This window comes from Pollachius pollachius (assembly GCF_949987615.1).
Source record: "Pollachius pollachius genome assembly, chromosome: 19".
NCBI lineage: Eukaryota > Metazoa > Chordata > Actinopteri > Gadiformes > Gadidae > Pollachius > Pollachius pollachius.
In genome coordinates, this window is record NC_136952.1 from 7418341 (window position 1) to 7433544 (window position 15204).

Genomic DNA, 15204 nt, shown 5'->3' on the forward strand with positions numbered 1-15204 from the left:
ACAATAGATGTAGAGGGTTGGACCCGGGAGAATACTATGGTGGAAAATATTGGAGGCTTCTCAGCCAAACTGTTGGAACATTGGTAGAGAGAAACACATCACCAGGAGCGGAGGAGCAGGCTCCGGGCCCTGTCCTTGTTATTCATAACACCTCAGAGGGTCCTGGGCTGAGCGGCGATCACTCAGACAGACATCCCTCGGTAGCCAATGACATCAGTCTATTTCTCAGTTCACTCAGATAATAAGTATAAGTATAAGTAAGGTTAACTTTAAGTATAAAGTACACAAGGATATAAGGTAAATATTTTTGCAATGCAGCCAAATGTTAATCACTATTGAGATCTCCAGGCCCTCCCTTTGCCTGCATTCCGATGAAACGCCGACGCCTCATGTAAATGGCCCCTCACAGAGACATCTGTTACCCCCTATGGTTTCTCCCATCTTATGGCTTAGGAATGTTTATTCTGTAGGCTTTGACATAGACGTTAAGGTAACTAATCCATACCCCGGTTAAAATCAGACACTACCAGCTTTATGATTATGACTGTATATACCACAGACAAATAAAGTGGCATTGTTAACTATTACAAATGCATATTTTACTGTTTAAATTACTATTGCTTTCACAGGGCTCATCTCTTAAACACATGTGGTAAGTCATGGGGATTTAAGATCAGGTTAATAAACAAGGTTGATTTTAATAAAAGACCTCACTTCATATAACTGGCATTCATAATGTGTATCTTCATGTAACTATAATGTTTAATATGGTAGCCTTTTGTACATAATTCTTGAATGCATGATAATGTAATATGGGCATGGGGGAGGGAAGATGAATGCTAATGGGGAACGGGGAGTGTCCGTAGATTGGATTTTAGAGCACTGTGATTGGTCAAGGAAGTCACTGATGTTGGGGTTACCTCAGAGATCGCGGCCCGGATGGGGCAGTTCTTTGCAAACAAACTCAGGTGTTGTTACTCTGTACAGTGACAATAAAGCCTTGATCATTCAACCCTAGTCCTTCTCAGCCTCTTGTATTTATTAGACAATACCCCTGTGGGGAAGACAGGATCCCTAGAGACTACTCACAGCACCCCATACTGACCGAGTTTGAGGATAGACCTCTTCCGGAACCATCAGTAGAATGGGAACCAACATGGTATGACCCCTCAGGAAAGGCAGTTAATAAAATACACCCCCTCCGCACGCCAGGTATGCGCCTACGACGGGGTCTCAAAGCCCTGGAAGGATTCTTACCTGGCATCAGGATATGACGCCTAAAGACAGGGATGTATAACAAGAGATCAGAGTTTAATGACCCAGGCCCAGCAGCAATGGGATCAGAGACAGAGAATGGTCAGGAGGAAACCAGCCCACCCTCCACCCGACCTGACCCAATACTCCCCCTACCCTGAGTAGAGAACACTGGGATACCGGATCAAATGCCCGGTACCTTTCCGGAGATGTTCTCCCTCAGGATCAGGCACAGCACTGGAGCCCCATACGAATAACCCCGTAGTATACGCAGGGAACCCCACCTTGAGCCTAGGTAATCAAGTTAGGGACTGGCCACTTAGGTCCGTGGTTCATTTATTTCAGTAATTCAACTTAAAAGGCCAAACTAATACATTATGTAGACTCATTACATGCAAAGTGAGATATTCCGAGCCTTTATTTGTTATAATTTTGAAGATTATTGCTTACAATTTATGAAAACCCCAAATTCAAAATCTCAGAAAATTAGAATATTGTGAAAAGGTTCCATATTGTAGGCTCAAAGTGTCACATTCTAATCAGCTAATTAATCCAAAACATCTGAAAAGAGTTCCTGAGCCTTTAAATGGTTTCCAAGCCTGCTTCAGTAAGATTCACAATCATGGGGAAGACTGCTGACCTGACAGTTGTGCAGAAAACCATCATTGACACCCTCCACAAGGAGGGAAAGCCTCAGAAGGTAATTGCAAAAGAAGTTGGATGCTCGCAAAGTGCTGTATCAAAGCACATTAATAGAAAGTTAAGTGGAAGGGCAAAGTGTGGAAGAAAAAGGTTCAGAAGCAGCAGGGATGACCGCAGCCTTGAGAGGATTGTGCGCAAAATGCCTTTCAAAAGTGTTGGAGAGCTTCACAAGGACTGGACTGAGGATGGGGTGAGTGCATCAAGAGCCACCACACAGACAAATCTGTGAAAAGGGATTTAAATGTTGTATTCCTCTTGTCAAACCGCTCCTGAACAAAAAACAACATCAGAAGCATCTTACCTGGGCTAAAGAAAAAAATAACTGGTCTGTTGCTCAAGGGTCCAAAGTCCTCTTTTCGGCGAGAGCAAATTTTGCATCACATTTGGAAACCAAGGTCCCAGAGTCTGGAGAAAGATTGGAGAGGCACAGAATGCAAGATGCTTGAAGTCCAGTGTGAAGTTTCCACAGTCTGTGTTGGTTTGGGGAGCCATGTCATCTACTGGTGTTGGTCCACTGTGCTTTATTAAGACCAGAGTAAACGCAGCCATCTACCAGGACATTTTAGAGCACTTCATGCTTTCTTCAGCGGAACATCTTTATGGGGATGCTGACTTCATTATCCAGCAGGATTTGGCACCTGCCCACACTGCCAAAACTACAAAAACCTGGTTCAATGACCATGGGATTACTGTCCTTGATTGGCCAGCAAACTCGCCTGAACTGAACCCCATAGAGAATGGGGCATTGCCAAGAGAAAGATGAAAGACATGAGACCGAACAATGCCAAAGAGCTGAAGGCCGCTATTGAAGCATCCTGGTCATCCATAACACCTCAGCAGTGCCACAGGCTGATAGCATCTATGCCACGCCGCATTAAGGCAGTAATTCATGCAAAAGGGGCCCAAACCAAGTACTGAGTACATATGCATGATTATACTTTTCATAGGACCAACATTTCTTTATTTAAAATCCTTTTTTTATTGATTTCATGTAATATTCTAATTTTCTGAGATTTTGAATTTTGGGTTTTCATAAACTGTAAGCCATAATCTTCAAAATTATAACAAATAAAGGCTTGGAATATCTCACTTTGCATGTAATGAGTCTACATATTGTATTAGTATGACCTTTTAAGTTGAACCACTGAAATAAATGAACCTTTGCACGATATTCTAATTTTCTGAGTATGACCTGTATATAGACTCAAGGGGGCGAACCAAGTGGGCCCCAAGACTAAGGACGTAGGATTATACGACTCCCCGGCAGCAGGCCCACCAAGTGGAGGGCTTATGCAGAACATGGGAGCCCAAGCCAGTCCTCCTACCAATGGCAAGGAGTTAAAACAATTGTTAGAGTTGCTACCCCAAAGAAGGGAAAACGATACAGCCATAACATACATTAGGAAAATAAGTACCGGGACAAGCGCGGAAGAATTAGACCACCCCACGGTGCGGATGAGATTGTCCCTAAGAGAAGGATTGAGAATTCCCAAACAACAAACCCTAAGTGAGTGGGTACGACAAACAAGCGCCGTGCCAGGTGAGAACCCCATCGAGGGGATAATCCAGGCTGAGGCTAACCGCATCAACCGCATCTCTGTTGTCCCGCCACTTACATTATAGTAGAGGCATAGGGCAACGACACCGAGTTAGAAAGATTATTCTTACAGTGTCACGGAGCAAGCAGATTAGTATATGGGGCTCATGGGATAAGATACAGCGCGGCGCAGAATTCACAATATATGATAACACAACCATGGCAAAACAAAGGGATAAACAAAACAGAGCAAGTCAGCCCCAAAATCATGAAAAACGGGACAGAGATTACAGGGATAACAGGGACAATAGAGGTGGCCCACCTCAATAAAATAGGTAAAGATCCGGCCCGCCACAAGGCCGGGGAGCCCCGCCAAACCAAGGTCAATTGGGGTTTGGACAGAGGAGACCAGGACTGGGCATGGTAACCAGAAGCAAGACAGCTGGAAACCAGCCCCATTGGGCCTCAAAACCCACAACAGGAAGGGAGATTGCCATACCTTGCTGCAGAGGAGTATGCAAAATTAAGTCCAGCCGAGAAGGATACGAATAGGAAAGCGGGCGATCAGTGGAAGGGCACTCGCGTGCCCAGCTATAAACATAAAAAGGGAAATAGAGAGGGTCGCCTTCCAGGAAGGAAATCAACTATTTGCCATGATACTTCACATAGAGGGAAAAACAAAATTATTAGTGGACACAGGAGCCGACGTATCCTGTATAAAACAAAACGAAGGAGAAACCCACGATGATCAAATCACAATAATCCAGTTGGCAGACGAAGAGCTCAAGGGGGCAAAAATTAAAACATTGGGGCCCTTAACACGGGTAGAAGGCTACATGAATCTCTTAGGGATCCCGGACCTTCAGAAAGCCGACTCACATCCCCAAGTCGTTTCCCCCGACGGTGAGCCGACAAATTCCAAATGTTCCGCAAGGCGTGTAAATCCGGTAAACAATTTTATGAAACCAAAAGATGTCCAGGCAATAAAAGAGAGATTGATAACCGAATCGGATATCGCGGATAAAATGAAATTAGCACCGATACTCGACCTTGGGGTATACGCAGAATTCAGAAATAATGTGGGGTACGCCCACAACGGATCCCCACATGAAATAAAAGGAGGGATGCCACCCCGAGTAGCCCAGTACCCCATCAAGGTTGCCCCAAAAAGAGAGCTAAATGAGAGTATGCAAGAGTTGGAAAGGCTAGGGGTACTGAAAAAACGGAAAACCCAGAATGTAACCTACCAATACAAGCGGTGGCAAAACCTGATGGAACATACCTGCTGGTATGCAATCTCAAAGAACTAAACAAAAGATCAATAAGGGATAGTGGATCCCTAATAAACCCGAATTGAACCACAAAAACAATACCCAACAAAAGACATAAGACATGCCTGGATCTAGAAATGGATTCTGGAGCATCCCCCTAGAGGAATTAAGTTCTCTCAAAACATGTTTTACGTTCACAAGGGGTCTCCTACAGGTGGACAAGGCTTCCCCAGGGAAATTACAACTCCCTACTGTTTTCCAAACAGTAGTGGAGGACATCCTTGCAGGCTAAGAGGTACTGGTGTTATAGACGATATATACTTTACCTTAGATACTGAGGAAGAGCATTTAGAAAAACTAGAAAGGATAATTAAAAAACTCTGTGACGCTGACCTCAAAATAGAAGGAGGGAAATGCAAAATAGGGAAAACCTGAGTAAAGTACCTCGGGTTCCACGTTACCGAAATGGAACGGAAATCGTGGAGAGGTTCCTAGAAAAAAACATTTAAGGACCCCACAACAACAGTCAAACAAATGGAGTCCGTCTTGGGGCGTCGTGAGTACATAGTGGGACACATCCCAGGCTACTCAGAACATGCCAGCCTCCTCCATAAAGCCAAGGGCCGGATAAGGAATACAGGCCCTCCTACAGGGATTGGCCTGAATGGAGACTGCCAGACTCACGAGAGCCCATATCTGGTCAGACAGTGCTTCTGCTGTAAACAGCTATAAAGACATTCTGGTGTCCGAATTCTCAGAGCAACTCTGGGGCATACATGTTACCCTGGGACATGTCGGGTTGAAAAGGACCTAGGCATGGTTCCGAAAAACGCACACCGAAATCCCAAAACTCTGGAGGGTATTTCAGCAGATGAAATCTCAGTGCCCGGAGTGCGTGAACAAAGGTAGTGCTCCAAAGTTAGCATGTCCTCCAGAAGCAATTGAATGTGGTACCCAAGGAGAACACTACTCTGTTGACATCGCAGGCCCATTTACTAGAATGCAAATTGGCAATAAATACTTCCTTGTAGTCACTGATAATGGTGGTCACGACACCAGGGTGTACCCCACGCCCTCCGCGACAGGAAGAGCTGTGGCCTACAGAATGGCCGACTTCTTTACCAGTCGCAGGGCACTTACCCTTGGAGGACAATGCTACCCACTTTGAAATCAACACACGCAGGATCTCCTGGAAAGCACAGGGATCCAGGCCGTGTGGAGTATACCATACAAACCTTCCACCAATGGGGTGGCCGAAAGGGCGGGAGGAAGGGCGAAAGCCTGGATAATCTCCAACAACCCCCTTCAATGGGACAATCCTACCTCCCTCAGAGAGCTAAATCATCACATCTCCATGGCACCTCTCAGAACCTGGTCGCCCAGCCCAAACCCGACAGTGGCCAAAGAACCCCTGGTGGTGGGACAAAAGGTCTGGGTGAACAGGGAGTGAGGGAATAAAGGTGTGGGAGGGATGAAGCACTCGAACGAGGGACAGGATGTCATAAAGGAGATAAAAGGGAATCTAATAATTTGTGAAAAAACGTGACCTGTACAGAGGTCACAGGCGATCCCATGGGTAGCATAGTCCGACAAAAATCCGCTCCAACCAAACGATGAAAAGTGAACCCACATAATTCGACCTTATGATCACACCCTGAATGATGCTATACATGCAAACAATCAATGACTGCCTTGGCCCTCTCTTCACAACCAAACCCCACCAATTGTATAATGCCCTGCTGTAAAACCTGTGGGGAATCGGAGGGGCACCGGATCGCGCTCCCACCTCTAGGATCTAACTATTTATCAGGCCTTATGTAATGAATACCCTGAACTCTGGCGAGGTATACAAGATATCTTACAGAATAGAAGGAACCCCAACCCCCTAGCCCCCCTACACAGCAGTACAGAATTGCCGCAGACAATTATTAGTCACCCTCTTGAGTCCCGTAGATCGCCCAAACTGGGAGACCCTCATGGCCCAGATGTAACTATGGCAGGCCCCCTTAGAGAGGACACCGGCACCAAGCCCAAGGCCCGCCGATCCCGTCCTTCCCTGGTGGGACCCCAACCGCCCAAAGAGAGGAAAAGGCACCAGACGGTCAGACTGGCTGAGATCACAGCTGAGCCACTGGATGAAACTTCCCAAAGCCCATACCGACAGGCCACCCCCAAGGGGGGATCAGTAGAGGCCCTTGTGGTAAACCTCCTACCCACCTAGATGATGAGGAATGGCCCAAGCTAGGGTACATAGGGAGCAGAGGGGCCGTAGAGTTAGACCAAGCTAGAACAAGGATCCTCAAAAGACATAGCATAGAGACAAAAGGGATAGGGATAGAGGCCCTGGAATGCTCTGAAGACTCCTGGTTCTTTAAGGATCTTTCGGAGATATTAGAATCCCTGCCTCCCCCCCCCCCCCCCCCCCCCCCATCCCCATCTATGACACGGAAAGAATATAATGAGAGAGAGATAGAGCGAGATGAAAAAGAGAACGTAAAAGTTCCCGATATAAACCTTGATTGCATCTTCTTAGGGGAAAGCCTCGCAGGGGAAGTAAGCCTTATGCCCTGAACAAGGGGGACCGAGTAGCGGTCCACTCCAATGGCATGGTCCGGATCCAGAAAGACAGCGGCTACCACAAAGGCGATGAGGACTGTGTGGAATGCACCAACAAAGGAGAGACTGTCAGAGCCAAGACAGCCCCACCAACACCATCAGCCCCCAACCCTCCACCCAGACCCCAAAGACTGATGGAGCTCCAGATCACCAGACCAGCAAGGCGCCAGAACTCCCAGAGGCCCTGGAGAGGCCCTGACAAACCACCAACAGCCCCCTGGAGCCCCCCTGGAGCTCCAGGGGACATTACGTCGAAACACTGGACCCCAACCGGTGGATGGCCTTGGATGGCACAAGGTCAACATTCGACACACCAGTGACTCGAGCTAGGCTTTTGCCAACATGGTTGGGGACCGGCAAGGCCAAAGGGGATTTCTGGAGGCCTTTGGCTTCTATACCAGCATATACTTAAGTGAGTCACCTTGAGTGACATGACGCCGACCTGAAATCTCGTCCAACAATCGGAAGAGATCGGGTATGTCCAGGCCCAGCGAGGTTACGACACCCCCAGCAGAGGGATAAAGCATATGGCCAGATGGCTCTATGTCCACAACCCCACCAGAAAGAGATTCTGCATCCTCCAGAGCTCAGATGGACTACACACTCTCTACATAGAGGGCCCCCAGGACTCACTCAGGGAATGGATCATCTTGCAGCATTCTGCGTAGGAGGATGTTGCGCCCCCCAGGAGGCACCTGACAACACACTCTGCTGTCGGAACCAACAACCTTTTATGGACATTGCTTCCTATCATTCAGCATTACCTTGTATGTACATTTCTTCAGGGAACCTGAGCCAGCACAAAACGTGTTCGTACCTAAGCTAACGAACCTGCATGCAACAGGATGTAGCGTGGGCTGTCAATCAGACTGAATCTGTGCTGTGCTGCTGTCTACCTGACTGAGACGTGTCCAAACCTAGATGCAAAATGGACAAAACAGGATGTGGCCGAACCACAATGACGCACAGACACCTTATCCAAGCAATACACTGGTTTGGACTTGTATATATAGACCAAGCTTCAATACATTCGGCTCTCAGCCTTCTGCAGAGCTACTCCTTACGCCTCGACTCGAGGAGCTACAGAGCAACCCACAGGGCGATTACCGCACTGTATTTAGCTAGCCTCTCACCCCATTTACGGGAATTTAGCCATACTTTGCATTACTCTACCTTGGAAAACTCAAGGATTTAGCACCAACCGGAGGGATATCAACAGTAGCATTATTTGCAAACTGTATTAGAAACTGTACTTACTGAATAAAACTACCTGACTACGTGTTGTAGTTGGAGATTATAGCCACAGTTTTACTCAGTCCTTTCAAGACGATCCAGGGGGCCTCCCACCGGCAGAGGACCCCCTCTCCCAGTCATCCACATGGTAAGTGGCGCATCATACAAAGGGTCTGGGGTCGTGACATAAAAGGAGAGTGAGGCAACACACAGAGGTTTTGGCCGCTTGATCTGTTCGTGGCAATCGGGGTCTAGGTGGAAAGAGACACCTAGCGTTGATCGACACGTGCCAGCCTAAAATTAGATATAACCCTAGGGATCGTCTGAGAGGGGCACGCCTGTAACAGGAGTCTCCAAACGAGCTAACCGAGGGCAACCGACATGACGGCTGGCGCGTCTTGGTCCCGCAGCCTAGAGGGAAGCGAGAGCGGGCTCTGCATCTATACCTCACGATGGTGAGACGGCCCACTTAGGACTCGACTTCCTCGAGGTAAAAACGCAAACTCTCAACAATCCCCCTTAATGTCTGACAGTGGGGGATTAAGAACGTCATTTAGGGGTGGGCCTAGGAATATCTGGATGGGCCTATGTTTTTTTTTAAAGTTTAAACAAACACGTATACATATATAGGCACGTATAAAATGTGTAGAGAACTTTCAGATTGGTAGTACATTTTAATATGCCTTTTACTCATGTCAGAATTAAAAATGTATTCAAGAAAAGACATATACTGTATGAGAAAAGACAATTAAACCTTAAAAAAGATATTATTATTATTATCATTGTTATTTATTTTTTATTCAATGAATCTGATTTGGTGGGCCCCCTGTCAATCATGGGTGGGCCTGTACCACCCAGGCCCACCCATGATTGGCCCCTGGTGTCAGAGATGGTAAGAGTCATGATCTCCCGGAGTGAGAACACACACACACATACACTTGTGTGTGTGTGTGTGTGTATGTGTACGTGTGTGTGTGCATGTGAGTGTATGTTTATGTACATGCCTGTGTCTAACCTACACACCCTAAACTTTTTTGCTACGTTTTTCTGTGAGTTTTTGTTTGTTGACGTCCTTGATTGTGTGTCTTTGTGTGTCCTTACACACGGCTGTGCACCGGCCTAGAGGTGCTAGCAGTGACCGTGCCTGCTGAGCGATCGTCGTGATCCCCCCCCACTCCCCCCCCTTCCTTTGGGTCATTACATTTCCTCCACAACGAAGTTAGGCTGGTTATGTAGTGAGGGTGGGCTCTCTCTCTCTCTCTCTCTCCCTCTCTCTCTCTCTCCCTCTCTCCCTCCCTCTCTCCCTCCCTCCCTCTCTCTATCTCTATCTCTCTCTCTCTCTCTCTCCCTCCGTCCCTGGGGCCCTATCTTGATTGGCTAGATGAGGGCAGCCTGGGAGAGGAGGGGAGCCGTGCTTGAGGATCCACAGGCGCTGCGAGGCAGGGAAACGCTTGGGTCAACAGGGAGTTCCTCACGGAGGAGAGACACATCCCACCCCTCGTGCAGCGCCCGTGGGATTCATCCAAGAGTCTCCAACCAACAGCACCTTCTCAGAGACCATGACTGGGGACGGACACACCGGCCGGCACACACACAGAAGTGAAGTTAAGTGGAACCCTACTGGAGGATGGCTCTTGGACAACGTCCCCTGCTGAGGGCTGGAAGGGAAGAGGAGGAAGATTACGAGGAAGACTGACCTCAAACGAAGGGCTTGACGAGGAACTCTTCCTCTTGCACACCAGAGACGTGTGGAGGTGTTTGTGTATGAGTGTGTGTGTGTGTGTGTGTGTGTGTGTGTGTGTGTGTAGAGGTGTGTGTGTGTGAAGATTAATCATTGAAGACCAAACCGGGAAGTCAGAGCTGTGCGTTGTTCTGTACTATCTAGATCGAGTTGTGTTTCCCCGATCGTGTTGAGAAAGTCGTCATCGAGGAGGCACCGTAAGGTGCGGAGCGTCGGGAACATGATGGAGCTCGAGTGAGGACGTTGAGGCGGACGAAGGTGTCGCTCGGCAAAGGAAGAAGAAGACACAACAACCACGAGGATTCAGAGAACCTCACGAGGAACCAAAGTGACCACCGCCACCAGGCCGATGCTGCTGCCGCTGCCCTCCCCCGGCAGGAGGTCGTGGAGGGGGGCTACGGAGGGGGTCGCTCTGCTCCTGCTGTCCCTCCTCAGCTTGCTCTGCAGCCCACAGGTAAACATCCGGCCAGCCGGTGACCGCGCCACTGCGTGGCGGGCCGCGTCTCACCCTCATGCTCTGCCTCGGCGCTGCGATGGACTTGACCTGGTGTTTAACACTCACACTCACACTCACACACACACAAACACACACACACACACACACACACACACACACGGTAGACTCTTACATGACTGCATTGCAGTTAGTTCGTAGATGTATTCAATTGAATATTCACCGTAACTTCACTGAGGATGTTTTTTTAGGTGTTCCACGATATTTAAGTAGGTGCAAGGTTTTTAAGCACGATTTATGAGTTTACATGAAGCTTTTAGAGCTGTCAAGCTCAACGTTAGACATCCCTGTCACATGGCGTCACCTTAGAGTCAAAATATAAAGTATTTAATTTATCACCGTTTTTCCTTGGCATACTAACTTATCTGTGTGATGATCTGAACAACCCACACAGGGAGGCAAGGAAGCTTTCTGTAAAAACATTTCTTATACAAATGTTTCCTTTCCAGTAATTTTCCATTACGCAGAAATCCTTGATGGTTTATAGAAGTCAGGGACCTACCAGCTAGTCGGGTCATCTCATGGTGGAGCTGTTCGTGTGAGGCCACCAACCGTGTGAACTGAAAATCAAGTTTACTTCAACTGAAAATAGGTTTGATCGGAAAAAAGCAAAATCAGGCGTAAAACAAGAAGACTTATCTGCTTTATGTCAACAACTTCAGAAGCCAGATCTCCCTATCTGGCTTGGATATTTGTTTCAGCACCTTTGGATTTCAGCAGCAACATTTGATTGGCTACACCGGCTGTCCATCACGATACATAAAGAAGCAATGTTAAGGCCTACTGCAGCTTTAATGCATATGCATGGCCACGGCGGTGTCACCGAGGCACCATTCCTAAAAAGAGCAGAAGCCGTGTTCTCAGTATTTACTCAACAGTAGGATTTGTGTTTCCTGAAGCTTGTATAAATTCTTTGCTCCCTTGTGTTGGAGAGAAGCAGAGACGGTCGCTTGTGCTGCAGAACCTGATAGAGGCTCTGCCAAATACAAGACAAATATTGGCAGTGGCTGTTGTGGGGGAACAGATGACGGAAAGAAAAGCATATGGAAAATATGCTACCTGCTCCATCATGTTGCCTGCAAAACAAGCAAGATCAGTTCAAAGTACAGGCCCCAAATAACGGCAGTTAAACACAGTTGACAAATAATTATACAAGTTAAATTCCAATATAAAAATAAATATATGCTGGCTTCAAAGGCCTTCATTTCACTTTCAACCTTTGCCTTTGGGAAATGATATCGCTAATCACTTATGCGTTTATTGCAGTTTGATAATCATCATCTGTGACAGTAATTACAATACAATTATCCTCCAAATGGATACTTCGTGTGGAGGATTACAAACATTCATTATTGTTCTTGACGCGCTCTTGAGGGGGTCCGCTCATCAGAGAAAGGACTGGTGGAGCAGAACGCACAGGTCAGATAAAGAGCTTCTCACCCCGGTGTAAAGATTGATAGATGTTAGTCAGTGATAGCGTAGAGAGACCAGAGACCAGGAACTGCCGCTGAATAACAAGCAAGGACAGAAGGAATCACGGTTCTCTGTATTGTTCATTAAAAACATATATATTGAAATCTCATGCATTTCTTTGATTAGGGAACGTCGTTTTTGTATTTTTGAAATAATAGACAAAGGATTAAGTCACAAATTAATGAATAACGAAAAGTAAATATCTTTCATTCAAGGTACATAAAGCCACTATTATATAACAAGATTCCATAGGCCTAGTTAAACAAATTATATACAACCTTAATATGTATCCACCACCTTTATTTGCATTGATATCTCAGTTCAAAGATATAAATGTTGATGGAGAACAATAGGAAATTGTTTGTGTGTTAATCATTGATTATGTAATACCTATTTTCTACTAATCCGCTGTCTTGGCCTAAGATCAGGCCTGCAGTAACTTCCTATTTAGTCATAGAGTTATCTCACAGTTCTCATAAAACATAATGAGGAAAAAAACAATAGCAATTAAGAGAAATTATTTGCAGCGTCCCAATTAATTCGTGAGTATTGTTATTACAAAACATGTTATTTACTTATTGTCCAATTTTCAAGTCAGTAGTCAAAGCGTTCAGGTCCTGTTTTCTGGCATTATACTCCCACCATGTGTTGAGAGACAAGCACTGCAGTGCTGTCAAAACATCCATTTAATGAGAGGAAATATTATAGAATATTTATATTGTACCCTATCATGGTGCATTTGCATGCTCGGATAGAGTCTGTAGCTAATATTTAAACAAAGTAAAGGTACTAAAAAGGTCAATTAATCATGAGTGGGTCATTTTGTGTTGTAGGCCTTTTTTTAACCCATCTTGTTTGGTGAAAGGTGGAGGGTTCTGTACTGGAGGGTTTGGTTGCCAAACGGACTCAATATTTCAAAGACTGCATCGAAACTCTCAAATCGGCTGCAAAAACTGGTGAGTAAAATATGCAATTGAAATAATTCCATTGAAAAAAAATGTAAAGCATGTGAAAATAACGGCAGGCCTACTACGTTACATTCTCCTCTTTATCTTAATCCTGTACGTGTCTCTACTCGGTTGCAGGAATCTGCAATGGCAGCTTTGACGTGTTTGTGTGTTGGCCCCATTCTCTACCCGGGAAGGTTTCTGTCCCATGTCCCTCTTACCTACCGTGGATCAATAATGGTAATCTTACATTCTTCGCCGTATAGCTGTCTCCATATATAGTGCTTTCTTTAATGGGCCCATATTTCACAACAGCTCTGATTATGTTTAGCCATTACAAGCCATTTCAAAATCTGCTTTACCCTGTAATGAACGGAGAATGTAGATATGGAATGTGTTTTTTTCGCCCATCACGAATATTCGGATATGAGCCCCTTAATCCGTAGGGAACAGACCCATAATGAGAGTTATGAGCGACACCTCTGGGGAACTATGGTGACCTTTATGTTCTGCGTTTATTTTGTGTATTAATCACACACTCCCAAAAGCTATCACACGACCATCACATTTTCATTAGAAAAGCTCTGATAGCCAATCCGTTGTCAACGAAGAAATTACCATAACAGTCTAGTTATAGCAATCAAATAATCAGCCAATGTCCACATATCAGTCAATGCAAATCGACACTCGCCCTAAATGATTGATATCATAATTGAAATCAGCTGCTGAGCCTACAGTAATCGGGACCCTCTCTCTCTCCCCCTCAAACTCTCTTTTTTCCCTTACCCTCTCTCTCACACTCCCTCCCTCTCTCTTTCCCTCTCCCACGCCCTCTCACTCTGTCTTACCCTCTTCCTTTCTTTCCCTCTTCCCATCTCCCATCCTCCCTCTCTCTCACCCTCTCTTGCTCTTTCACCTCTTACCATAAACACTTTAGGGGAGTTTCTCCTTCTGAGAAGCCCTCTGAGAAAACATGTCGATGCTTAATGGCTACAGGGCTGGTTCCTAATGACAAATGCCCTAAAAGCAATGTCCTGTAAATGTAATGACATCACATCACAATGACCGCCTCCATTTTGGAAGTATAGGAGCATAGGAATGTTATTGGTGGTAATGTTTTTTTCGGTCATTGTTAAATAATTAATCGTGAGATGATTTGTCATTATTGGGTGTCATTGTTTCTCAAACTGCCAGAGCGTTTCTCATGCAAGACTGCGTTGACTAGGATTTGACCCATCACAACATGGTGGTGCATCACCAAAAACAAATCCCAAGATTCTGAAGTGTAAGCCTGATACTCTCAAACTTACCTCATCTGACCCCCCCCCCCCTTCCAGACAGCTCCAGGAGCGTGCACCGGGAGTGTCTGGAGGACGGGAGCTGGCGTCGGGAGGAGAACTCCTCGGACCTCTGGAGGGACCAGTCCGAGTGCCAGGAGACAAACCCTTTCAAAGAGGAGGTGGGTGGAGGGGGGAGAGAGGAGCTGGAGGAGGAGGGGGATAGGGGAGGGAGGGGGTGGGAGGAGGGGGAGTGAGGAGGTGGGTGGAGGAGGGCGGGAGGAGCTGGAGGAGGAGGGGGGTAGGGGAGGGAGGGGGAGTGAGGAGGTGGGTGGAGGGGGGAGAGAGGAGCTGGAGGAGGAGGGGGATAGGGGAGGGAGGGGGAGTGAGGAGGTGGGTGGAGGGGAGAGAGAGGAGCTGGAGGAGGAGGGGGATAGGGGAGGGAGGGGGAGTGAGGAGGTGGGTGGAGGGGGGAGAGAGGAGCTGGAGGAGGAGGGGGATAGGGGAGGGAGGGGGTGGGAGGAGGGGGAGTGAGGAGGTGGGTGGAGGAGGGCGGGAGGAGCTGGAGGAGGAGGGGGATAGGGGAGGGAGGGGGAGGAGGGGGCAGAGAGGAGGGGGAGGAGGGGGATAGTGGTGAAG

The 15204-nt window shown here is 46.9% G+C and overlaps 1 protein-coding gene across 1 annotated transcript in view; it reads left to right on the top strand.

The window, feature by feature from the left end:
* Positions 1–10703: 10703 nt before the first annotated feature.
* Positions 10704–15204, top strand: part of glp2r (glucagon-like peptide 2 receptor) — a gene marked incomplete at both ends in the record, with an annotated part of 10450 nt that continues 5949 nt past the window's right edge. Inside the window, 4 exons of the mRNA XM_079756723.1 lie at positions 10704–10808; positions 13207–13297; positions 13427–13528; positions 14626–14747. Coding sequence (XP_079612849.1) covers positions 10704–10808; positions 13207–13297; positions 13427–13528; positions 14626–14747 — 420 coding nt within the window. The remainder of the gene's footprint in view (positions 10809–13206; positions 13298–13426; positions 13529–14625; positions 14748–15204) is intronic.